The sequence below is a fragment of the Pinus tabuliformis genome, chromosome 4_2, assembly GCF_031772625.1.
Source record: "Pinus tabuliformis cultivar Carrire ecotype Pingquan chromosome 4_2, CPIR1, whole genome shotgun sequence".
Classification (NCBI taxonomy): Eukaryota; Viridiplantae; Streptophyta; class Pinopsida; order Pinales; family Pinaceae; genus Pinus; species Pinus tabuliformis.
Genome location: NC_142304.1, coordinates 443,384,517 through 443,411,926, shown reverse-complemented (window position 1 = coordinate 443,411,926; position 27,410 = coordinate 443,384,517). Strand labels below are relative to the sequence as shown.

Here is a 27,410-nt window from a genome sequence, read left to right as displayed (position 1 = left end):
TATACATGAGGAATATAACCTTCTCATAATTACATATCCAATATTCTCTCAAGCACTCTCAACTAATTTCCCATTATTACAAGATATGATCCCACAAATATCTCAAGCATTTTTAACTACTTTCCTATTATTACAAGATATCATCCCTTTGAATCCTCCACAAATCTCTCACATATCTTGGATAAGATATGCCAACCAAATCCTCCATGATTTTCTCCTTGCATAATTATCTCCTTAATATGGTGGAGGAAGTATGGATAAGATATGCCAACAAAATCCTCCATGATTTTTTCCTTAGGAATAGGCTTGCATAATTATCTCCTTAATATGGTGGAGGAGATATGGATAAGTCTCTTGGAATCAATTCTTCACATATTTCCTACACATCACAAAACTCACATATTCTTGAGATATATATAAAAATATGTATATTTTCTAATATTTAATCATAAATTCACTTGTAATAAAAAAATGAATAAAATGGAAAATAAGAAGGTGAAACCCAAATGTATGTATGAAAATGATATGATAAAAGGTTAATGGGATGATGAAATGTAAGGAATAGTGAAGAAAAAGGTGGATGAAAATATGACATTTTTGAGTCCCAACACTAGTCATTAGTCTTTGCTGCATCAAGATAGCTTTTCGTGGAGGTTGACGGCTTCTATGATTGAGATGATTCTTCAGTATATCCAAGACCTGTCTTTATCAAAGGAGAATGCTGAACTCTGATAATTTCATTTAAAGTTTCTGATCCTTTAGCAACTCTAAGATTGAGAGATTTTGTTTTCTCAAGATCTTTACTTAGACCCACAATTTCAAATTCTAGTTTTTCATTGTGTTTTTCTTTTTCAGCAAGTTGGTATGTCAAGGTATCTATGATCATATTCTTTTCTTCTAAACAAATTTTGAGTTTAGAGATTTCTTCATGAAAGTTTTCCTCTTCTAAAGCATCCCAAAATTCATCATTGTCATAAGCCATGAGAAGTCTATAATCATCACTATTAGATAAACCATCACTATCCTCTTCTAAACTATCCCAAAAATCATCGCTATCATAAGCCATGAGAAGTTTGTAATCTTGATCAGTTTCATCTTCATCATTATTAGATAAACCATCGCTATCTTCATGAGTATAGTAACTCCTTCTATTCACAAATTGTTTTCTATTCCCTTTCACATATTCCTTTCCTTCTTCATATTTATCTTTATGAGGACATCTAGCAGCATAATGACCGACTCTACCACAAGCAAAGCATTTGAAAGGTAGCTTACCTCTAAACCTTCCAGAACCCTATTGAAGCTTCTTGACAAAATTTACCTCATCTTCATCTTCTGAAATGTGTCCTGATTCATTGTGTTCTTCCTTTTCTTTTTCTTTTGCTGAAGCTTTAAATGTGGCTTCTCTCACATCTGATGGACCTCCTTTTCTCATCTCAAAAGTAGTTAGGATTCCGTGAAGTTGTGTCATAGTGATATTCTGCAGATCCTATTTTTATTCAGACACTTTGATTCAAATTTAGCAGACAAGGATCTCAAAATTTTCTCAACTAAGGTAACTTCCTTTATTTCTTCACCCAGATTCTTCATACAATTAACAACCTCATCTATACGTAAGAAGTAACTAGCTATATTCTCGTCACTATGCATCTCAAGAGTTTCATACTGAATTCTGAGAGTTTGAAGCTTAGCACGTTTTACCTGAGAGTCTCCTTCATAGCTCTGAACGATTTTGTCCCATATCCCTTTGGCTGATTTGAGCTGCATGACTTTGACAAACTCTGATTGTGACAAACTTCCCAATAAAGTATTGACAGCTTTGGCATTGGTTTCATATTTCTTTTTACCTGTCGTGTTTGTAGGAACTGTTGATGGAAATTCATATCCTCCTTCCACAATTTCCCAGACATCTGTTCCAAGAGATTGTAGATAGGTTGTGGTTCTTATTTTCCAATAAAAAAAGTTTCTCCCATTTAAGATTGGTGGTCTGATGGATCCCATGCTTTCATGATTATTCATCTTGATGGATCTTCCTTCAAGTGATCAAGCTTCTTCTGAAGAACTTGGCTCTGATGCCAATTGTTGAAATAATACTGAGGGGGGTGAATCAATATTATCAGATCAAGAATTTTTCTTTTTCATAATTAGATTTATATATGCTACTTCAGAGAGGGGAACTATCATGTACATGCAACTGTCTTTAAGGAAACCAACGTTTATGCAGTAAACTTATGATTCAATTAATTCATCATATGTTTATCTTTAATCAGTGCATCAATACTCCATCAATCATTAAATAGTAACCATGTGTAGTATAAACATAATAAACCATTACACATAAGCAACACACATGAACACCAAGATTTAAGGTGGAAACCCAATGGGGGCAAAAACCACCTGCTATTGTCGTCTTTGTCTTCTTTTAATAATAAGAAAATATATTTACAATCTTTCACTGGTGCAAACTCATACCATTATGCATGCTTCTACCTACAGAAGTTTACAACCTTCTCTCATTCTCTAGCTTCTACTGGAAGGGAGCTACAACCCCCTAGCTCTTGTACTAGCTAATATGTTTACTAGTACGTAGGTGCCAACCTACAAAAAACTCCACTCTTCCACCAAGGACCACGTTTCATGAATTTTCAGACTGGATGCCCTTGACTCGTCAATAACCCATCAGAAATTTAGAAACTCAAACTTTATCAACCAAGATGCAGTTAATCTAAAACAATCAGATCACTATCAACAAAACACTGTGCTAAACCCAGAAACCTGTATCAACATTCAGAACCAACTGAAACCTCAAAAATTCATGTGGCAGACTGTATATGCTACTTCAATGAAGAAAACTTGCATGTATACACTACTTCCTTCAACCCAACCTGTGTATACCTCTAAAGATTATGAATCATAAAATATCTGAATCACAAACTGTACCAACCAGGAGTGTACTGAACATCTACTGTCAACATACAAAACTTTACCCAGGAAGGCAATAGAAAACACTTCTTCTCACTTATATAATCAATCAAATATCAACCTCCTTATGCATTCAGATTTACATTCAGATCTAAGAAGACTTCATTGACAGACAACAGTAAAATAGCAGCAGCAATAAATCAGCAATACTAATCTAATAGATCAGTCATCTCTAAACATCAAGCCTTTCCTTTGTATACGCTACTTGAAAGAACATAACCTGTGTGTATATGCTCTTTTGACGAGACGAACCTACGTACAGATCTGCAAATATTGACTCAGAACTTTGTTACAATTCCAAACTTCAAAAAAACCGAGATCATTATAGATAACGAATAAAACAGATGGAAAAAATCAGATCTAGCCTTAACCAATATCAGATCATTCAAGAATAAGTCATTTCAGGTCTCATGATCCTTATCCAATATTGAGCTCAAGGTGGACATAAATATTTCATATCTAGTCCCAAACATAACCCTGCAAAATAAAATATACTTCAGATATAAGTATTCCATATAATCTTATTCACTTGCACATATGGCCTTATGATCCTTTCTTCTTTATATAGTATTTGGCCTTTCTCAATACCATGGACCGAATCCACTTAGGACCAATTCCTTGGATGAAATACCACAGACCGAATACCTCGGACTAAATACCTAGGGTCAATATCATGGTCCAAAGATACCTTGGACCAAATACCTCGGACCAAAACCATGGTTTTCGACATGTATGCACTTTGCCTTCTGCGGGAGTGCGTGTGTACGTTATACTCTATTTTTGTTCTGAGTACCTCCGTGTATATTCTACTTGGACTAAGTGAACCTGTGTGTATCTCTTAAACTGCTCTTACATCATCTTCTTCCTTCAACTTCTTTATTCTAATCAATAGACCTTAGTTCCATCTTTCTGATCCTCTATACCACTGCCCTACTACCTCTAAATATTTCTGTTAGCCTCTTATCAAAATTGAGTTGACCTGTAGAGTTTCCATCAAGGACAATACTTGTGTCATAATGCCAACAATCTCCCCCTTTGGACTTGATGGAAACCATGATGGTGTTGACTACTGCAAGCTGTAAATACTGTTAGAGATACCATACAACACCAAAACACCAAAATACTCTCCCCCTTTGACATCAAGGGCAAAGGGCGGACCACTCTACTCTCCTCCTTTTCATGATGCTATCCATACTCCCCCTAAGTACATGCCGAGTCTGCAGATAGATGATTCAATATAATAACATGACACTATAACTCAACAAAGTGAGTATGACCTCCCTATGACCACGAACTCATACATACATCAATCACCCAACCAAGTGGGGATACACCATATTTGACTCATCTGCCCAACCAAGTGGGGATATACCAAAGTTTATACATGACAGAAATACAACAATTATTACATCATCCATCCCAAGGATATTGGGGAAATAAATTACTTCATAAGACCAATAGAAATCATTGAAATATAGACCATGACAAAGGAAGTTATATCACACTAATGACTGATGCAACTAAGAAATAGTTGAGTTCAGCAACCATAATGCCAACAATGTGGAATGTGAACGCTCCCCCTGAACCTGTGCTACCACTGTTTTTTTTGTTAGAAAAACATATACGCGCTTTCAGCCAAGGAAACCCGCGTGTACCCATGCATATACTACATGAAACCAACGTGTAGTAAACATCCTCTGAAAAACTGGATTTAATAGTAGGATGATGCAACAACAACTCCCAGCTTTTGTCTGAGATATTCAAATTTTTCTCTGGACAGTGGTTTAGTGAATATATCAGCAACTTGTTCTTTGGAGGGGACATACTCCAATTTGACCTTTTGTTCAAGCACTGGTTCTCGTAGAAAATGGTACTTGATGCGTATGTGCTTGGTATTGGAGTGCATGACTGGATTGTTTGAAATACTGATGGCACTTGTATTATCACATAGAATGGATATGGGTGGAGTACATGTGATTTGAATGTCTTGTAGAGTTTGCATCATCCAAGGTAATTGTGTGCAGCAAGATGCAGCAGCCACATATTTTGCTTCAGCTGTAGATAAAGCAATTGAAATTTGTTTCTTATTGAACCAAGACATTAACCTGGAATCCATATAGAATGCACCACCACTAGTGCATTTTATATCATCAACACTTCCTACCCAATCTGCATCTGTATATGCATGAAGAGTAAGATCTGCATGTCTAGGATACCATAGTCCAAAGTCCTGAGTTCCTTCAAGATATTTGAAAATTCTTTTGACTTCCTGAAGGTGTGATTCCTTTGGATTTTCTTGGAATCTTCCAACTATTCTTACTGTATGCATGATGTCAGGTCGGGTACCTATTAGATAAAGTAGACTGCCAATCATGGATCTGTAAGTTGGTTGATGTACTGCTGATGATTCATCATTTGAGCTAAGACTACATCCTGTCACCTTTGGAGTACATATAGGTTTAGAATCTTCCATTCTGTACTTTTTCAAGATCTACTTGAGATATTTGGTTTGTGAAAGAAAAATACCATCTTTAGTTTTTTGAACTTGTAGACCAAGAAAATAGGTAAGTTCACCAAGCAAGGACATTTCAAATTCTTGTTGCATTATTGAAGCAAAATTATGACTCATGGATTCTTCATTGCTACCAAATATGATATCATCAACATAAACAATAATAATTAGCAATTTATCATTTTCAATCTTTGTATATAAATTTCTATCTGCAGAACCTTTTGTAAAACCTTGTTGGTGTAGATATTTGTCAAGGAGGTAATAACAAGCCCTTGGAGCCTGTTTTAGACCATAGAGAGCCTTTTCGAGTCTGCATACAAGTTTTGCATCATTTCCAAGAATGAATCCTTCTGGTTGTTCCATATAAACTTCTTCTTCTAAATCTCCATTAAGGAAGCCTAATTTTACATCCATTTGGTATACTTTGAATTTACGAAAACTAGAAAGAGCAAGAAACATTCTTATGGCTTCAATTCTAGCAACAGGTGCAAAAGTTTCTTCAAAATCTATACCTTCTTGTTGAGAATACCCTTTACAAAAAAGTCTGGCCTTGTTTCTAATGACTTCTTGATTTTCATTCAGCTTGTTCTTGAATATCCATTTAGTTCCTATAATATTTTTATCATAAGGTCTGGGAACTAATTCCCAAGTGTCATTCTTTTCAATTTGATCAAGTTCTTCATCCATGGCCTTGACCCAACATTAATCTTTGCATGCTTCATTTACATTTTGAGGTTCAGTGGAGGATAGTAATGCTAGATATCTTGAGGTCCCTGTAATAGTTCTTCTTGTCTGTACACTAGCCTCCCTTTCTCCTAAAATTTGATTTTCTGGATGATATTTCTAAACATACCTGGACGAAGTCTTTTCTTCTATCATTATATCTTCTTCTGGTGCTTCATTGGTTTCTTCTTCAATATAATTTTGATTTGATGTGGGAAAGTAATCCCCATCTTCCTCATTGTCATAATCTTCTGTTGATTTTATCTATTTTGGATTTCTGCATGCTTCATCAACTACAACATAAATGCTTTCAACAATTTTCCCAATTATTTTATTATAACATTTATATCCTTTACTTCTAGAAGAATAACCAAGAAGAATCCCCTCATCTGCTCTGGGTTCAAACTTACCAAGTTTTTCATCAATCCTTTTGATAAAACATTTTCTTCCAAAAACTTTAAGGTATTTTACAGTAGGAGTCTTACCATACCAAAGTTCATGTGGAGTTTGAGTGTTATTTACCCAAACATTTGCTTTGTTGATAATAGTCACGGCAGCGAATGCACCTTCACCCTAGAAGGTTGCAGGAGTTCCAAATTCATCTAGAATGGCTCGAGCCATTTGTTGAACTGTTCTGTTCATCCTATCTACTACACCATTTTGTTAAGGTGTACTTGCAGTGGATAATTCCCTTTTTATTCCATGTTTTTCACAAAATTCAAATAATTCATCCGATATAAATTCCCCTCCTCGATCAGATCTAAGGCATTTGATTTTTCGGTCTAATTCATTTTCAACCAAAGCTTTGAAGGCTTGGAACTTTTCAAATGCTTCATATGTATGCTTTAGAAGACCTATCCAACACATTCTGGAAAAATCATCAATGAACAAAATAAAGTATTCTTCTCCACAAGGTGACTTTTTCCTTATCAGTCCACATAAATCAGTATGGATAAGTTCAAGAGGCTTATTAGTTGACCCTTCTTTTTCCATGAAGTGAACTCTGGTTTGATTACCGATTTGGCATGGTTTGCATATTGTTTTTTCTAGGATGCTGATATTTAGAAGATCACGAACATCCTTGAGTCTACATGCTTTTCTTATTTGAGAAAATCTTAGATGTCCCAATATTCTATGCCATAGCCAGTTTTCATCACTTTTTCTTAGATAGCACTATTGTTGTCCTCCTTTGAGTATTTATAAGTTGTTTGGAGTTCTTGTACCTTTGATCATGGCCTCTCATGTATCAAGCTCACGAACAACACATCCATTTGATCAAAATTCCACTTCATTTCCTTGATCACACATTTGACTGACACTCAATAGGTTATGCTTTAAACCATCTACATACATAACATTTCCAGCTTTAACCTTTTCTTTCAAGAAAACACAACCTTTACCTTTTATGACAGTTGGAGTGTCATTTCCAAATGAGACATTCTTTTCCTTTTCTAAGCCATTATATGAGTGAAGTTTCTCTTTGTCACCTGTCATATGTTTGAAGCATCCACAGTCGATGTACCACTGATTTTCTTGTCCTTATGCATACAAGGCTATACCACATCTTTTTGTTTGAGATTCTTTCCTTCTCCATATCTTGGGATTTAATGGCGTTTTCTCCTTTTTAGGTGTTTTCGAAATTTTCTCCTGCATTCAGATTCTTCATGACCAAAGTTGTTACAAATTGAGCATTCTATTTCATTTTCAAGAGGAGAAAAGTTATTATAGGAACTTCTCTTGATCCCTGTTACATTCCTTTGATTTAGTGCTTCTCTAGTCATGATGGTTTTGTAAGCAACACATTGAGCAGCTTTGTGCCCAAAATTATGACATGAAAAACATTTCCCATTAAAGAAGTTTCTGCGACTATCGAATATATTTACCTGTTGATTGTAGTTTCTATTGATATTCATCTTTGGTGCAAATTGAGTATGATTTGCCTGAGGTTGGTTGTGGCTTCTATTGATATTCATCCTTGGAGAAAATTGAGTATGATTTACCTAGTGATCATTTTTATGCGTTTGATGACGATTGTCATACTGTTCACTAGTCTTTGTTGCATCAAGATAGCTTTTGGTGGAGGTTGACAGCTTCTGCGATTGAGATGCATCTTCAGTGTATCTAAGACTTATCTTTATCAAAGGAGAACACTGAAATTTGATAATTTCATTTAAAGTTTATGATCCTTTAGCAAATCTAATATTGAGAGATTTTGTTTTCTTAAGATCTTTTCTTAGACCCACAATTTCACATTCTAGTTTTTCATTGTGTTTTTCTTTTTCAGAAAGTTGGTATGTCAAGGTATTTGTGATCATATTCTTTTCTTCTAAATAGATTTTTAGTTTATAGATTTCTTCATGAAAATTTTCCTCTTCTAAAGCATGCCAAAATCATCATTGTCATAATCCATGAGAAGTCTATAATCATCACTATTAGATAAACCATCACTATCCCCTTCTAAACTATCCCAAAAATCATTGCTATCATAAGACATGAGAAGTCTGTAATCTTGACCAGTTTCATCTTCATCGCTATTAGATAAACCATTGCTATATTCATGAGTATAGTAACTCCTTCTATTCACAACTTGTTTCCTATTCCCTTTTGCATATTCCTTTCCTTTTTCATATTTATCTTTATGGGGACATCTGGCAGCATAATGACCAACTCTACCTCAAGCAAAACATTTTAAAGGTAGCTTACCTCTGAACGTTCCAGAACCCCATTGAAGCTTCTTGACAAAATTTACCTCATCTTCTTCTTCTGAAATGTGTCCCAATTCATTGTGTTCTTCCTTTTCTTTTCCTTTTGTTGAAGCTTTAAATTTGGATTCTCTCATATCTGATGGACCTCCTTTTCTCATCTTAAAAGCAGTTAGGATTTCGTGAAGCTGTGTCATAGTGATATTCGGTCGATCCTGTTTTTCTTCTAGCCAGACACTTGATTCAAATTTAGTAGACAAGGATCTAAAAATTTTCTCAGCTAAAATAACTTCTTTTATTTCTTCACCCAGATTCTTCATACAATTAACAACCTCATCTATACGTAAGAAGTAACTAGCTATATTCTCATTACTATGCATATTAAGAGTTTCATACTGAATTCTGAGAGTTTGAAGCTTAGCACATTTTACCTGAGAGTCTCCTTCGTAGCTCTGAACGATTTTGTCCCATATCTCTTTGGCTAATTTGAGTTGCATGACTTTGACAAACTCTGATTGTGACAAACTTCCCAATAAAGTAATTCCAGTTTTCACATTGATTTCATATTGCTTTTTACCTGCCGTGTCTGTAGGAATTGTTGATGGAAATTTATATCCTCCTTCCACAATTTCCCAGACATCTATTCCAAGAGATTGTAGATAGGTTGTGGTTCTTATTTTCCAATAAACAAAGTTTCTCCCATCGAAGATTGGCGTTCTGATGGATCCCATGCTTTCGTGATTATTCATCTTGATGGATCTTCCTTCAAGCGATCAAGCTTCTTCTGAAGAACTTGGCTCTGATACCAATTGGTGGAAATAATACTGAGAGGGGGGGTGAATCAGTGTTATCAGATCAAGAATTTTTCTTTTTCATAATCAGATTTATATACGCTACTTCAGAGAGGGGAATTAGCATGTACACGCAACTGTTTTGAAGGCAACCAATGTTTATGCAGTAAACTTATGATTCAGTTAATTCATCATATGTTGATCTTTAATCAGTGCACCAATACTTCATCAATCATTAAACAGTAACCATGTGCAGTATAAACATAATAAACCATTACACATAAGCAACACACATGAACACCAAGATTTAAGGTGGAAACCCAATGTGGGTGAAAACCACTTGCTACTGTCATCTCTGTCTTCTTTTAATAATAAGAAAATCTATTTACAATCTTGTACTGGTGCAGACCCATACCAGTACGTAGGCTTGTACCTTCAGAAGGTTAAAACCATCTCTCATTCTCTAGCTTCTACTTGAAGGGAGCTACAACCCCCTAGCTCTTGTACCAGCCAATATGTTTACTAGTATGTAGGTGACAGCCTACAAAAAACTCCACTCTTCCACCACGGACTGCGTTTCATGAATTTTCAGACTGGATGCCCTTGACTCTTCAATAACCCATCAGAAATTTAGAAACTTAAACTTCATCAACCAACATGTAGTTAATCTGAAACAATCAGATCATTGTCATCAGAACACTGCGTTGAACCCATAAACCTATATCAACATTCAAAACCAACTGAAACCTCAAAAATTCATGTGTCAGACTGTATACGCTACTTCAATGAAGAAAACCTGCGTGTATATGCTACTTCCTTCAACCCAACTTGCGTATACCTCTAAATATTCTGAATCATAAAATCTCTGAATCACAAACTATACCAACTAGTAGTGTACTGAACATCTATTGTCAACTTACAAAACTTTACACAGGCAGGCAACATAAAACACTTCTTCTCACTTATACAATCAATCAAATATCAACCTCCTTATGCATTCAGATTTACATTCAGATCTAAGAAGACTTCATTGACATATAACAGTAAAATAGCAACAGCAATAAATCAGCAATACTAATCTGATAGATCAATCATCTCTGAACATCAAGCCTTTCTTTTGTATACGCTACTTGAATTAACAGAACCTACGTGTATACTCTCTTTTTCTGAGACGAACCTACGTACAGATCTGCAAATAATGACTCAGATCTTTGTTGCAATTCTAGGCTTCAGACAAACCCAAATCATGATAGATAACGAATAAAGCAGATTTAGAACATCAGATCTAGCCTCAACCAATATCAAATCATTCAAGAATAATTCATTTCAGGTCTCATGATCTTGATCCAATATTGAACTCAAGGTGCACATAAATATTTCAGATCTAGTCCCAAACATAACCTTGTAACATAAAATATACTTCAGATAGAAGTATTCCTTAGAATCTTATTCACTTGCACATATGGCCTTATGATCCTCTCTTCTTTATATAGTATTTGGCCTTTCTCAATACCAAGGACCGAATCTACTTAGGAGCAATACCTTGGATCAAATACCACAGACCGAATACCTCGGACTAAATACCTAGGGTCAATATCATGGTCCAAAGATACCTTGGACCAAATACCTCAGACCAAAACCATGGTTTTGAACATGTACGTGCTTTTCCTTCTGTGGGAGTGTGTGTGTATGTTATACGCTATTTCTGTTCTGAATGCCTACGTGTATACACTACTTGAACTAAGTGAACCTGCGTGTATCTCTTAAGCTGCTCTTACATCATCTTCTTCCTTCAACTTCTTTATTCTGATCAATAGACCTTAGTTCCATCTTCCTGATCCTCTGTACCACTGCCCTATTGCCTTTGAATATTCCTGTTAGCCTCTTATCAAAACTAAGTTGACCTATAGATTTGCCATCAAGGACAATATTTGTATCATAATGCCAACAATCTCCCCCTTTGGATTTGATGGAAACCATGATGGTGTTGACTACTGTAAGCTGTAAATGTTGTTAGAGATACCATACAACACCAAAATACCAAAATACTCTCCCCCTTTGACATCAAGGGAAAAGGGCAGACCACTCTACTCTCCTCCTTTTCATGATGCTATCCATACTCCCCCTGAGTACATGTCGAGTCTGCAGAGAGATGATTCAATATAATAACATGACACTATAACTCAACAAAGTGAGTATGACCTCCCTATGACCACGAACTCATACATACATCAATCGCCCAACCAAGAGGGGATACACCATATTTGACTCATCTACCCAACCAAGTGGGGATACACCAAATTTTATACATGACATACATACAACAATTATTACATCGTCCATCCCAAGGATATTGGGGAATTAAATTACATCATATGACTAATAGAACTCATTGAAATATAGACCATGACTTGTGATTTCCTGCTATTCCTTTTCCTTCTTACTCCAAAAGTCCAAGTATCCACACTACTCCAAGAGTGCTCCAAGAGAACTCTAAGTATCCAAGAGTATGAGAGAGAGAGAGAGAGAGAGAGAGAGAGAGAGAGAGAGAATAGGGAGAGAGCTCCAAAACTGAACTGACAAAAGTCCGTGAACTGATCTTCATAAGACTTTTTATTAATGAGGCCTCTATTTTCTTCATTTTCCATTATTTTCCTTCATTTTCCTCCTCACATGAAATCTATGACCTTTCACCTCCCTTTTCTCCTAATTTCCATTATTTTCATAAATAAATGTGCCAAAATTCCTTTTTTCCTTTCCAAAGCCCTTGCCATTTCCTTTTCCAATTTCCTTAGCCATTAATTAACCACAATTGATCCTCTTCACTATTCGTTTTCCCAACATTAAGCTCTGAATACGTGTCCCATCAACCGTGGTTATCATTTTTCCTTTATTAACTTTTTACATGGATTTTTGACCAGGGTTGCTACACTTTTTCATTACTAGGGCATAATCTCGTAGCGATGCACCATTCAAGAACTTTTTCTAGATTCTGTAAGGCTTGGTCAAATTCATTGCTAGAGGGAGTGAAATCATCCATCTATAGTTCAAGTCCTTCACTGATTAAATTAGAAAAAATACTCAAGATTTCCCTCTGGAAAGTGGTTGGTGCATTTCACAGCCCAAATGGTAAAACCCTATATCCAAATGTTCCCCATGGACAGGTGAACATGGTTTTGTCCTAATCTTCAGGAGCAATATGGATTTGATTATATCCACCAAAACCATCCAAGAAAGAGAAAAAACTATTTCTAGCAAGAGTGTCAAGGACCTGATCTACAAATGGAAGAGGAAAGTGATATTTTTGTGTAGATTTATTCAATTCTCTGTAATCCACACAACTTCTCCATTTTCCATTTTTGTTAGGGACCAAAACCAGTGGTGAAACCCACTAGCTGTCAGAGATAGGATATATAAAATTAACATCAAGAATCTTTTACAATTCTTATTTTACTATATCCCTAAGGTGTGGATTTAATCTTTGTTGAGGCTGGCAAATGGCATGGGCATCATTTTCTATATAAATTTTATGTGTACACAATTAAGGATCGGTGCCTCTCATATCGAAATATTCCCAAGCAAAAGACAATTTATATTTCTGGAGGATTTAAATTAATTTCTTATGTTGCAGGTCATCCAAATTAGCACTAATGTTCAAAGTCTTACCAAGTTCAATTTTGATGGGAACACTATTATGAATTGTAGTTGTGGGTATATGATCATTATTCAAAATCTCTAGTGGATCTCCCCGGGCCTCATTATCAAGCATAGCTTTTAACATTTGACATGTTGGATTCCCAACAATAGAAGGTTGGTTAATAAATCCACTAATTACATCATCCTCAGTTTTCCTTTTAAAAATAAGAGCTTCATCCAAAGTAAGAGAAGAATTAAAATTTTCTTCATGATATTTGGGAGGGATTGATTGATAATTTCCCACTGATAGGTTGGGTCTAGCGGGTGGATATAAGATGAGATTTTTAAAAACAGTTCATTTTGCAATCATCATATTCCCTGTTTTTCATCCTATATATGCATCTGTAGTTCCCAGCCATGCTCTCCCTAATATCAAAGGATGACCATCCAACCTATTTCTAGAATTGATAAAGAGAAAGTCCACTGGGTACTCCCAAGAATCTACAGAAATGATAAAATCATCCAGAGTGCCTTCTGGTTTTACTACCTATTATCGCTCCGTAGTTTTCTCTAGGATGAAAGGAGAAAACTCACCACAGACCTCTTTTGATTGATAGATTTGTCTTCTTCAATCGTACGGGGATCCCTCACTCGAGAAATATAAAGACTTTAAAGCACAAATTTAGCAGAGACCATTTCTGACAATGAAATTCTAAAGATGTTTGGTTGAAAAATGAGTGGTCAGATAGGTAATAACACATGATAAATTTGTCTTTTTATTCATTTTCTTATGCAAGTAAACCGACATCTATTACAAGGGATTTTCATTATGACTTGGGATACAATGAAAGGTTGTAGTATAGAAGGGACAAACTGAAACAAAATAGACAATTTCTTCCTCTAAAAATAAACAATGTTTCTTTTACATGAGAAAGAAAGGATAGATGAAAGAGATAACATACATGAGTATAAGACATTCCATTTGCAACTGAAACGTGAAAACGGTTGAAAAGAGCAGCTTAATTGAAGTCTAAGTCAACTGAAATCATAATACTCATATAACACAAAAAGTCAATAGGATAACTAAGCAATAAACAAAAATAATCCAAGACATCATACCATAAGAATCCTTGTACAGTGGAATCAATATCCCTCAATACATAAGCACTGCACCATGAATCAATCACAAAAGCAAAAATTGTAGAAAAATGAAACCAACACAATGTTGAACCATCAACAAACTTTTTAATATGTTTTTCTAGTTTAAATAGACATCGAATAGCAAATCAAAAGTGTTTAGATGCATCACATCATTGATCCAACAGAGGATCGAATCAAAGTAAAAAGAGGAAATATTTGTGTTGTTTTAAAGTCTTTTTCCTTTAATGATCAAAAATTAAAAAAAACATAAAGCATTCATATCCTTAACAAAAACACTAAATCATTGTAAAATCACTCTTGTTTTCGAAGCATATCTTCATGGATCAAAAGCAGCAAAAAGAATGACAGCTAGCTGTGGAATGCGTAGTGACTGAGTAACAGTTGGGCAGTGACTGTGTTGGCACATTTTCTTTCAAACTTAACACGTGGATGGAAACTGATGATGTAAATTGGCTACCACCTCTGCTACATGTTCACCCATTTAAACTTTGACATCTGGCATCTTCGTCACATCTATGAACACCTCCCACAAACTGAAATTAAATTGCGCGACACTGGTAACCTCAGAGAAGCACTGCATGAAACTGGTAAACTTAGAAAACACTGCACGACACTGGTAAACTCAGAAAACATTGTGCGACACTGATAACCCTTTGTGCAGCACTGCGCAAACACTGGTAGCCTCTGTGCAACATTTTGTAGCATCCGCGTAGCGGGACAATTTTTTGAATATATCTCCCAAATAGTAATACTTGTGTAAAAATGAAAGGAGTTGATTGTAGACGATACTTTTTTCAAGATATAACTCTCTCAGTTTCTCCAAATTCTTCCCCATTTTCCTAGAAAATGATTTGCAAAACAATGACTTAAAACATGAAATTTACAAATTGTGGAAAATGAGCTTTGAATATGCATTCGAAGCTCTCGATCTATGACACCTGTGCAAAATCTGGAAGAGGTTATTGTGCTTTTCCTTGTCCTTTAGAAAAAACTCTTTTAGTTTCCCAAAATTCTCTTTCATGTGGTCGTAAATCGTTCTACCAAATGGTGACTAAAATAGAGTCCTTCATTTGTTATATCCATCCCTATTTCAACTGTATTGCTCTTGTAGTAGGCCTGCTAGACTCCATCTCAAGCTTCTTGGGTTGTTCTTCAAATGCAACCTACTTACCTTTGCCTTGTTTTGTGATTTCATAGAACGCCTTTTGTAATGATTTTGAAAATGATTCAAAATTATGCTAACATAGTTTGACTTGATGTTTAATCAGCACTCCATATAACAACACTTGAAAAGAAATCATTTGGAGTGTGGGGGCATAGCAAAATCTAGGGAAATGATGTGGTATGATGAATGATTGATTTATAATGGATATGGGCAGGGATTAATCATCATTCAAAATGATGTTTAGGCAAGGGAAATTTAGGTCTAGGAACTTATACTTAGGATAAAATGGGGGTATAGGCCTAAATCAGAAAATAGGGATGATGTGAATGTTTAGGAATGTTGTGTTGTGTTATATTCTTTCCACGACTACCTCACACTTGGGGGGATTAAAGGGGGCCCAGAGACCCCCCATACATTGTGCCAGGTGCTACTGGGGTCACAGGGGGGTATGTAGGGGTGCGGTAGCCCCCCTGTACAAGGTCTAGGGCAATGCCACGAGAAAATTTTTTTGGACCCTATATTAGGTGGGCGGACCTACCTATGGTTTTGTGCATGGATTTTGCACATGGTTTTGGGCATGATGGCTTTCATTCCATGGTATTTTTTAGATTTGGTCAAGGGAACTACAATTATGTTCTAATCCAGGGTTAATGGATTGGGGTTTATAAATGCTTCGACATGTATATATATGTATATGTATATGTATATGTATATGTATATGTATATGTATATGTATATGTATATATATATATATATATATATATATATATATATATATATGTGTGTGTGTATTGTAAAATTGAAAGTAGCATAATGAAAAATCAATCTAGTAGTCCCAATTTTGGAATCCAAGGGAAAATCTCTATCTATATCTATTTTATGTTTTATTCTCTCGCCATTATTTATTTTCTGTTTTTAGAATTCATATGCAGGTAATTTATGTACAGGGTTAAAACCTACAAGGAATAGGGGAATTTAAGATAACAAGGGAATAAGGGGATGAGAATAGAGGAAAAATATTGGGATATTAATGACTATATTTCTTTAACATCATTCCTTTGACTGTAGACACATGACCAAGTAGAAATCTTAACCAACTCTTAGTATCCTGACTCAACAGTCGTCATAACATCTCTCAATACTTAGACACCCCTTCCCATGGTTGGACTTTAATGATCAAGGTGATGACTAGCCTCAAAATGACTTTCTAGACAATACAAGATCAAACTTATAACAATGATAATGTTTATGAATTTGACCCCCTCCAAGACAACAAAATGATTGTTCGAAGACCTTCGACTAATCAATTAACCTACTCCAACACTACCAATTTCTCATCTAGTTCCATAATAATGGAAGTTGGTTTTAATGTTGTGATCCTAAATATCCCACAGGTTTCTACAGTCAATATGTTTATTTTAGCTCTTAAGTCCACTAAGGTATTTGGGAAGTTATGACCCTAAATTTGAACAGTAACAACTGGGTTTCCAAGGTCATCATATTTAATAGGTATTTTCTTCCCTAAAATAAGATCGGAAAGTGTCCCCAAAACATGGACTCTAGGAGAGTCTTTTGGTTTTTTCCCAATCTTTTTGACACACATTTATTTGATAGTTTTAGCATATATCGGGACATCCTGAATAGCCTGGAGAAGAGGGATTTTAATACATAATTTTTTTAGTTCCCCTACGAGATCGAAATCAGAATAGACTACTGGTTTGATCAGAGTAAGTCTCTCAGGGAATGGAGGAGCATCATTCATAGTTTTAGTAGACTCTTTTTGTTTGGTTGACTTGTCAGGTTCCTCTATTTGGGCAATAACTACGATGGGAGGAGGGTGTTCTGCTAAAGGCTACTATTTAATAATATTTTCATTGCCTACCTACTCTCGGTTTACTTTGCTGTCTTCAGGAAATATATTACGTCCAGATCTCGGCCACAACTCATTACATTCAAAGGAAGTAGAACCACAATATGAGTTTTCAAAAATCTCTAAATATTGGACGGGTCTGTTATTCAGATTAGGATTCGATTGAGCAGGAAATTGAGGAAGCAATCAAGGTGGAACATTTAGGGGGAATTGAAGTGGGGCTTGCAATGGTGGTTGTGACTGAGGAAACATTTTGACAGATGGATTAACCAGTCCCATGGGACACTACCAATTTCGAGACCACATTGGTCCCTATGTAGATGAGTTTTCCCAATGTGAAGGGTATGGGTTATTTGATGGGTTTTGCCATGAATATGTAGGATACTATTGATTTGGCCACAAGGGTCTAGCGAATGGTTGATTTATCCAAGGTGGTGCAGAGTATGGCTGAGATTTCCAAGTGGTATTAAAAGGTTATTGGCCCTACCACATTTATTCAGGAATATATTGCTGAGCATATTGCTTGGAATAAAATAGAGTATGAACAACATCATACCTGGAGGGAGAGTCTGTCATTACCGTCGTTGTTCCATGAGATATGTTGGCTCTGGATCTTCCTGAAGTTCCTTCAATACATCCTTCAATCCAAGGGGTGAGGTACAACGTTCCGTTGAGTGATATTTAGAGTAGATACTCATGTATGTTATCTCTTTCATATATCCTTTCTTTCTCATGTAAAAGAAACATTGTTTATTTTCAGAGGAAAAAATTTTCTATTTTGTTTCAATTTGTCCCTTCTATACTACAAGGAAAACTAAGGATGATGTAATTAGTGGATTTATTAACCAACCTTCTACTGTTGGGAATACAACATGTCAAATGTTAAAAGCTATGCCTGATAATGAGGCCCAGGGAGATCCACTAGAGTTTTTGAATAATGATCATATACCCACAACTAAAATTCATAATAGTGTTCCCATCAAAATTGAACTTGGTAGGACTTTGAACATTAATACAAATTTGGATGACCTGCAACATAAAAAATTAATTTAAATCCTCCAAAAATATAACAGTATTTTGCTTGGGAATATTCCAATGTGAGAGGCATTGATCCTTAATTGTGTACACATAAAATTTATATAGAAAACGATGTCCATGCCATTCGGCAGCCTCAACAAAGACTAAATCCACACCTTAGGGATATAGTAAAACAAGAGTTGTAAAAGATTCTTGATGTTAATTTTATATATCCTATCTCTGACAGCTGGTGGGTTTCACCAATAGTTTTGGTCCCTAAGAAAAATGGAAAATGGGTAATTTATGTGGATTATAGAGAATTGAATAAATCTACACAAAAATATCACTTTCCTCTTCCATTTGTAGATCAGGTCCTTGACACTCTTGCTAGAGATAAATTTTTCTCTTTCCTGGATGGTTTTGGTGGATATAATAAAATCCATATTGCTCCCAAAGATCAGGACAAAACCACGTTCACCTGACCATGTGGAACATTTGGATATAGGGTTTTACCATTTGGGCTCCGCAATGCACCAACCACTTTCCAGAGGGAAATCTTGAGTATTTTTTCCAATTTAATTAGTGAAGGACTTGAGCTATACATGGATGATTTCACTCCCTATGGAAATGGATTTGACCAAGCCTTACAGAATCTAGAAAAAGTTCTTGAATGGTGCATTGCTACAAGATTATGCCCTAGTAATGAAAAAGTGTAACAACCCTGGTCAAAAATCCATGTAAAAAGTTAATAAAAGAAAAATAATAACCATGGTTGATGGGACACGTATTCAAAGCCTAATGTTGGGAAAACGAATAGTGATGAGGATCACTTGTGGTTAATTAATGGCTAAGGAAATTGGAAAAGGAAATGGCAAAGGAAATGGCAAGGGCTTTGGAAAGGCAAAATGGCATTTTGGCACATTTATTTATGAAAATAATGGAAATTAAGAGAAAAGGGAGGTGAAAGGTCATAGATTTCATGTGAGGAGGAAAATGAAGGAAAATAATGGAAAATGAAGAAAATATAGGCCTCATTAATAAAAAGTATTATGAGGATCAGTTCATGGACTTTTGTCAGTTCAATTTTGGAGCTCTCTCCCTATTCTCTCTCTCAAATACTCTTGGACACTTAGAGTTTTCTTCGAGAACTCTTGGAGGAGTGTGGATACTTGGATTTTTGGACTAAGAATGAAAAGGGAGAGCAGGAAAGCACAAGTGGAAATCGAGATCAACAACTACAGTGGGTTTTTCTTGCAGGAACTAAGTTGCATGTATGTTTTCCTCACTAGTTTTGGCATACAAGGAATATTCATGTGGTTTATTGGTTATAATATGTCATTGGCATGAAGGATTTCCTAGATTTACAGTGGATTTTCATAGTCTTGCCATTTCCTACATATCCATGGTGTTGTGGGTTCATTTATTTGTTTTTTTGGTTGGTTCTCATGTTTCATTTAGCTTGGGTTGAGTTACTAGTTCCTGGAAGCCCTGGTTGGACAAACACTCTGGAAGCCCTATAACAACTTGGGTTGAGTTACTAGTCCTCTAAAGTATTTGACACCAGCATAAACCAACCTTATAATAAAACCCCAAAGAAAGTCAAAATTTCACTACTTAACCAATGAGTGAGAAACATAAACAAACATGAGATAAAAGGGAGTCATGGTCACAATAATACATCAAGGATCTGGGTCTTGAAACTCCATCATAAAAAACTAGGATATGTGACATGACTCTGGTATCCCTACACAACCCTAGACCAGATAAGACTCAACACATATTTCCTTCCTCTTCCATTGAAGACACATGGATGATTGATACAAGGCAGGGGATAAATCAAGCAAGCATTCTAATAGGCCAACACAAAGAATGATTGAACGAGAAATTCCAAAGATCATTCACCCCAAATCGTCCAAAGACACCATAAAGGGGGATTATAATAAAGCTTCAATGAACATAATAGATTCACCATCAAGGCAATGGCTAAGAAAAACAAATTGAAAACTACATGAGACAATTAAGTGTTGTAATCATAAAAATATAACCAGTCTCAGGGGCCTGAGACTTCACCATTAAACAAAAAGTGAGTGGCTAGATACCGGGTCCTCCACAAGCCTCGGAACAACTTACACAACAACACAAACTTCCTTCCTTGCGCATTATAGATGTTGACAACCCTACAAAAAGAGAAATGAAATATAACAAAACTAGAACTAAGAAAATAAAGGATATTACGTACAAGCTAGTGCTTTTGCACCCTATGAAGAGAAAAGGCCACCCCACTAAACTAGAAAATTGGTTGTTTTGCCTCTGTCTCAATGTACTCATATCCCAAACTAGCACAATTGCACCACCACTAAAACATAATTGCATCTCCTTTCACATTCACTGCCCACAGCAGGCTATGATAGGTAGGCAAGTGACAAGCCACAAGAAAGAATGTTTTGCATGGAATAAACCATGAGGGAGGTCTTGTTAACACCCTCTGCCACACAAGTTTTAGGGTTGAGAAACATGCGATACATCCACCATCTTTGTTCTTCTATATTTCACTTAGCCATATGATGTCCCATTAATCATAGGGTCCTACGAATCATCAATTTGCATTAAAATTTGTGGGGATGTGCTGCCATGTCCATCAGTTCTTCAGCAAAGTGGGATAGTGGTAGTTTAGTTCCCTCCCTTCCGCCACCGCCCCCTGAACCAGTGCAAATACATCGCCACCAAATCAAAATCACATCTAAGTTCACCTTCACTTTCCATGTTGAGCTCTGTAGGCATTTAAGTGGCAAGCCACACGAAAGAATGTTGTGCATGGAATACACCATGAGGGAGGCCTTGTTAACGCCCTCTGCCACATGAGTTTCAAGATCAAGAAATGTGCAATACATCCACCACCTCCGCTCTTCTGTATTCCACTCAACCATATGATGTCCTATTAATGATATGGTCCCACAGACCATCAATATGCATTAAACTTCATGAGAATGTGTTGCCACATCCTCGGTTCTTCAATCAAGGGAGACAATGACAGTGTCTACCACCCCTATATGTCTTGAAAGTCACACCTTCTAGAACATTATTTTTATTTATTTTTATTTAATCAAATATATATAATTAATATTTAATCAAATATACATATAGTTAATATAAATTATTCCTAAAATATTTTTTAAACACTTGTAAGATTAACCTATGATCTCAAAAATTGTGATATCGATTCTATTAAGAATGAAACCCTCAAATTTATTTATACAAAGGTTATAAAATGACTTAATATAGTTCAAAGTAGTGTCTTTACCTGTGTTAAAAAGTCAAATGTCTCCATCATCATATCTGTTCCTTAGTTATTTACACTAATTGATTTATAGTTGAACAAATATATAGTTTCTTAAAGGTTGATTTAATTATTAAAAACTGAGTTGTGATTTTGATGATTAATGTTGCTTCGATTCGAAATTTGATAAACCAAAAATTGCTAATATGAAAACCCATTAGAATCTTTAGAAATCAAATTATGCCAACGTCAAAGACAAAACTTGCTTTAAGAAAATAAGATGCCTTACAGAACCTTTAATATAGTTCAAAGCAGTGTCTTTACCTGTGTTAAAAAGTCAAAAGTCTCCACCATTACATCTCTTCCTTACTTATTTACACTAATTGATTTTTAGTTGAACGAATCTACAGTTTCTTAAAGGTCGATTTAATTATTAAAAACTGATTTGTGATTTTTATGATTAATCTTGCTTCGATTCGAAATTTGATATACCAAAAATTGCTAAAATGAAAACCCATTAGAATCTTCAGAAATCAGATTATGCCAACGTGAAAGACAAAACTTGCTTTAAAAAAATAAGATGTCTTACAGAACTCACTGTATATATCCCTTACACTGTTCACTGTATCTACCCATGGCAGAGTCATATATAGAGAGAAACAAATAAATAGAGGATAATGACCTTATCTCGATCACTGCAAAAAAAAAAAAATCAAACTGCAAGCATTGTACGTCACTAAGGATATGACCTTACCTCGATCACTTTGCGAAAAACCAAACCGCAAGAGTTGTAGGTTCATTATAAGAGAGTCCAAAATCCATTACAAAATGAGACACCCTGAGCACCGACTTCCTCTTACTTTTCATTACTGACTTTTGGTTCACTGTTAATGGGCTCATCGTGAACTTGGCCCATCACGTGTTTTCAATATTCAACACAGAAGACGCCACGCTCTCCTCCATCGGGAGGTCAGAGGAATACTTATTGCGTATTTTTATTTTTAAGTTGGGAGCTTAGAAGATATTTTTTTATTTTTAAGTTTTTATGATGGGTAACCATTGTACAATCGAAGTGCATTAAGAGTATTTCAAGGTGCTGAATCCATATATACAGTAAAAAAATCAGTTTAAATAACAGCGAACGACTAGTCCCACCAATTTATGGACTCCCACAAGAGCATGGGATAATGTAAATGCCCTTCATATTCTTAGGGTCCACTGGATCTTTTACAGATCTAACGGAGCTCCCGATGGTATTTAAAGGCCTAAAGGTTGAAGTCACCTTATGCTTCCTTAGGATACTCGCAATCTTGTCATTGGTCCCTTGGATAAAAGAAAGATGAACACTAGAAAATTGATCCTTGATATCTTTCTTAGTACTAGGACCTTTTTCAGCTCTAAGGGAAGCCTTAGTACATTGGTGTCTACTATATCCATTATTAAAGAAAACACTTAGGAGATGTGCTTTCTCTTCATTGAGATGGTTGTCATCAGAAACACTTAAAGCTCTAGTCGCTAAGGTGTTGAGAACACCAAGCTTTTGAGCTGGGAAATGATGAGAATTAGCATGAAGATATTGTTCCGTATGAGTTTTTTTACGAGATACTTGATGAGAAAAAGAGCCATCACCATTCCTTGAGAGGAAAATTTCAAGGTAGGGCAGACTACCATTACTTTCAAATTCCATGATGAACTTTATGAAACTAGATTGATTGTTAAGATGAAGGAAAAATAGTTCCAACTCTCCCTTACCATGGGACCAGAGGACACAAGTGTCATCCACAAACCTCTTCCACATCTTAGGCAGAAGACGAGAAGAAGCCACTAATGCCTTTGATTCAAAATCATCCATGAATAGATTAGCTACCACAGAGGAGAGGGGGGAACCCATGGCGACACCGCAAGTTTGCTCATAGAATTCCCCATTGAATGAAAATAAAGTAGAAGTAAGACAAATACCAACTAAATTAGTTGTATCAAGATCCTTAATGCGCTTGGTGACTTCGGTGACCTCGTTGATAGGGATATTAGTGTAGAGGGAGACCACATCGAATCTCAAAAGCTTGTCATCTAGATCAAGCTTGAAACTCTTCAACTCATTGACAAATGATGCAGAGTCCTTGATGAAGGATTCTGTATGGTCAACAAGGGGCTTAAGCTTCTGGGCTTAGAATCGAAAGTTATTAGAATCGAAACACAAAACATGAGAATGTTCCAGCTTCACCCTAGATGGTGAAAAGGTGAGAAGCATTGTCAACCCAGGGTAAAAACGTGAGAAACATTGTCAACCCAAGAAGTAATAGTATTTTATAAGTGAGCACAACTTTTTCACTTAATTCAATTTGGAAATAATGTTTTTTTAATTAATTTATTTATTTAGAAAAAAATAAGTTTTTTGTTTTATAATTTTAGGAATTATATATTTAGCTTATAAAATTTTGAATTTATTTATATATTACATTCTAGAACATAAAAAATTACAATATCCATAACATTTATATTAATTAGACAAGTGTCATAATTACTTAGATTAATAATAGATTGATTTCACAAAATCATTACAAAAATTATATTAGTTAAACAACGCCCATAATTATTTAGATTAATGATGATAGATTGATTCCACAAAATCATTACAATAGAGAACTCAAAGCTGTTACAATGAAAATAGGCTGATACTGATTAATATTTGGACAATAGAGAACTCAAAGCTGTTACAATGAAAATAGGCTGATACTGATTAATATTTGGACAGAAAAATACAAAGTTACTGTTCTGTCTACATGATATCTAACAGAATCCCAAAAGACGGAGTTGATTATACTTATCACTGGTATCTTTTTACACTAGAAGCTTATGAGTAACACCTTTAGAAATTTGACACACGGTACAAATTAGAACATGTAAAGAAAGCATTGGTTGAGAAAGCGGCAGGGTGCAGCCTTGTCACTCCTGGGCTTCATAGAACAACTGTTCTAGAGTGGAAAGCTTACCCTCAATGTTGGATAAGCAATCAGCGGAACTTGCCTTGGAATCGAGGACCCACGCACTTCCGTCATATCGAGCTGGGAGGGATCACCTTCAACTCTCCAGTTAAAAATGTGCAGCAGCTGAGCCAATACAATTTCAATGGTTGGAATAGCCATGAGTGCCCCTGGGCATCCTCTCCTTCCTGCACTAAACGGAATCATACTGAAGTCTGATTGATCTGCTGAATTGACATGTTCATCCTTCATGAATCTCTCCGGCTTGTATTCGCAAGCATCTGCCCCCCACACATTGGGATCCCTTCCTATAGCCCACACATTCACAATCAACATTGTTTTCTTAGGGATATGGTATCTTCCGACTGTCACAGCCTCTACAGATTCATGAGGAACCGCTATCACCGCAGATGGGTATAATCTGAGCGTCTCTTTCACCACGCAATGGAGGTATTTCATGCTTGCTACATCAGATTCATTAACTTTTCGATCTTTGCCAACCACACATTCGATTTCTTCTTGCAACCTCTTCATCACATGGGGATGTCTGAGCAGCTCACTCATTGCCCATTCTAACGTAGTCGATGTCGTCTCCAAACCAGCTGCCGCCATGTCCTGCACAAATACGAATTTAATCAATGCAAAATATTGAAAGATTCAAGGATCATAAATGAGGATAGAATGGCCGAGACATATATACAAGCACGACAGCCTTCACAATTTCCCGCGTCATTTTGGAGTCGGCCTCAGCTTTCTCGAGCAACACATCGACGAAATCTTTTACATAGGGATAGGGCGCTTCCTCTTTCTGCTGATTCGAGGTCGACGACGCCATGTGATGAGCAACGTGGTCGTCTAATATTTGCTCTGCAAATGCATTGAATGCGTTATGCATCTTCTTCATGCGCCCTTTGATACCTTGCAGATCAAGCCAATCCAGACGAGGAATAAAGTCTCCGATGTTAAAAGCTCCTACTGTAGATATCAGCTCTACTATTAAATCCTTAAAACTTTCGAAATCGCCACCCAAATCATCGTCACTAAATTTCCTCCCGGCCACCACCCGCCAAATTATGTCGGAGTTGAGAGTAGCGATGGCCTTGCTCACATCCACGCCTTTTATTCCGCTCTCACTCTCCTTCCAGATTGAACGGATCACCGCAGACACCTCTTCCTCTCGCACGGGCCTGAAGGACTCGATTCTTTTGGCATTCAGGAGTTCTGATACGCGTATTTTTCTCATTTCCCTCCAGTGATCTCCATACTGAGCGAAGATCACATCCTGATAGTTGAAAAATATATATTTCCCGGAGGATGTTAGAGGCCGGCTGGAAAACACCAGGTCATGGGTTAAAAGAAAGAGTTTGGCCATGTCAGAAGAAGAAACGACGATAGTAGGGACAGAACCTAAACGCAGAGAGAAAATGGGGCCATATTTGTCAGCAAGGGCTTTAAGAGTACGGTGAGCGGGCTGTACCAATTGGTGGAGATTTCCGATTATTGGCCATGGAAAGGGTCCTGGAGGCAGTCTCGCCCTAATTCTTCTCTCCTGCAATAGCCATATGAAGACCAAACAGAAAAATAAACCAACAATTGCTGCTGTGACAGCGGGCAGACGGAGAGACAGAATAGCAGTAAACGTATGAAATTCCATATCGAACACACTAAGAGAAACATTGGTTGGAAGGAAGAACCGTATGGTATTTAAAGCCACCCGAGATTTATGAAAGCTCACTTTAACAATAACAATAATAACAATTTCAAATTTAATATAAACCGACACAGAATAACAATAACAATAATAATGAAACGATAATAATCTGCATTAAGGGAGAATACAAATAGTGTTGTACAGGTTTGGTTATATCTCATATTAGGCTATATCAAGATGTATTTTGGATTTTTATGATTATCCAGTAAATACAATCAAGTTTTTTAGTTCTAAAAAAAAGGAAGATATCATTATACAAATTAAATGTGATATTAAAAATAATATTACTTCCTCAATTGCTCTTAGTTCCAGTAATTGGGATTGCCATCCCATCTACCTAGGTTGAAATGCTTTATCCTATATTGATTAGACTCAAATGAGCTTCATATTTTCAAACTATATTAATTAGACTCAAATAAGCTTCTTATTGTTTATCTTATATATCATATAACATGGCCATAAAAATCAAATATTAAAAAATGAGAAGTAGCTGGCCATAAAAATCAAATATTAAAAAATGAGAAGTAGCTTCTTTAAAAACGTTTGTTTTTAAAGAAAACAAACGTTGCCAATATATATCAATTTGTCTGTTATTAATAATTCAAAATTAAATTTTAAAAAAATAATAATATAATTAAATGTTATTATAAATAAATTATACAAAATAATATAATTTTTAATATATATAATATAATTAAATATCTTACAACCAGTCATAAAAAGGATCACGTTAAACTGTTCTCATTTTATATAATTTAGATATAACCATCAATATTTCCACCCTGAACTTCTTGTTAGTTTCCCGCGTCCTTACGATTATTATTACAAAATCTCCACAAAATCTAATATGAGCTACCCGTTCCACTAAAAGTCGCAAGT

At 35.8% G+C, this 27,410-nt stretch overlaps 1 protein-coding gene across 1 annotated transcript; it reads right to left on the bottom strand.

Annotated features, from left to right (window-relative positions):
- Nucleotides 1-24,572: 24,572 nt before the first annotated feature.
- LOC149169865 (cytochrome P450 750A1-like) lies at nucleotides 24,573-26,532 on the bottom strand. Its single transcript, XM_089428841.1, has 2 exons — nucleotides 25,521-26,532; nucleotides 24,573-25,435 (listed from the first exon to the last, which is right to left on the bottom strand). The coding sequence occupies exons 1-2, from the start codon at nucleotides 26,472-26,474 to the stop codon at nucleotides 24,812-24,814; spliced, it is 1,578 nt and encodes a 525-aa protein (XP_089284967.1). The 5' UTR covers nucleotides 26,475-26,532; the 3' UTR covers nucleotides 24,573-24,811.
- Nucleotides 26,533-27,410: the final 878 nt, after the last annotated feature.

Coding starts and splice junctions, on each gene's coding strand:
- LOC149169865 (XM_089428841.1), bottom strand. CDS start 26,474: ATGGAATTTCATACGTTTACTGCTATTCTGTCTCTCCGTCTGCCCGCT. Junction 25,436..25,520: donor TTGTGAAGGCTGTCGTGCTT/GTATATATGTCT, acceptor GTATTTGTGCAG/GACATGGCGGCAGCTGGTTT.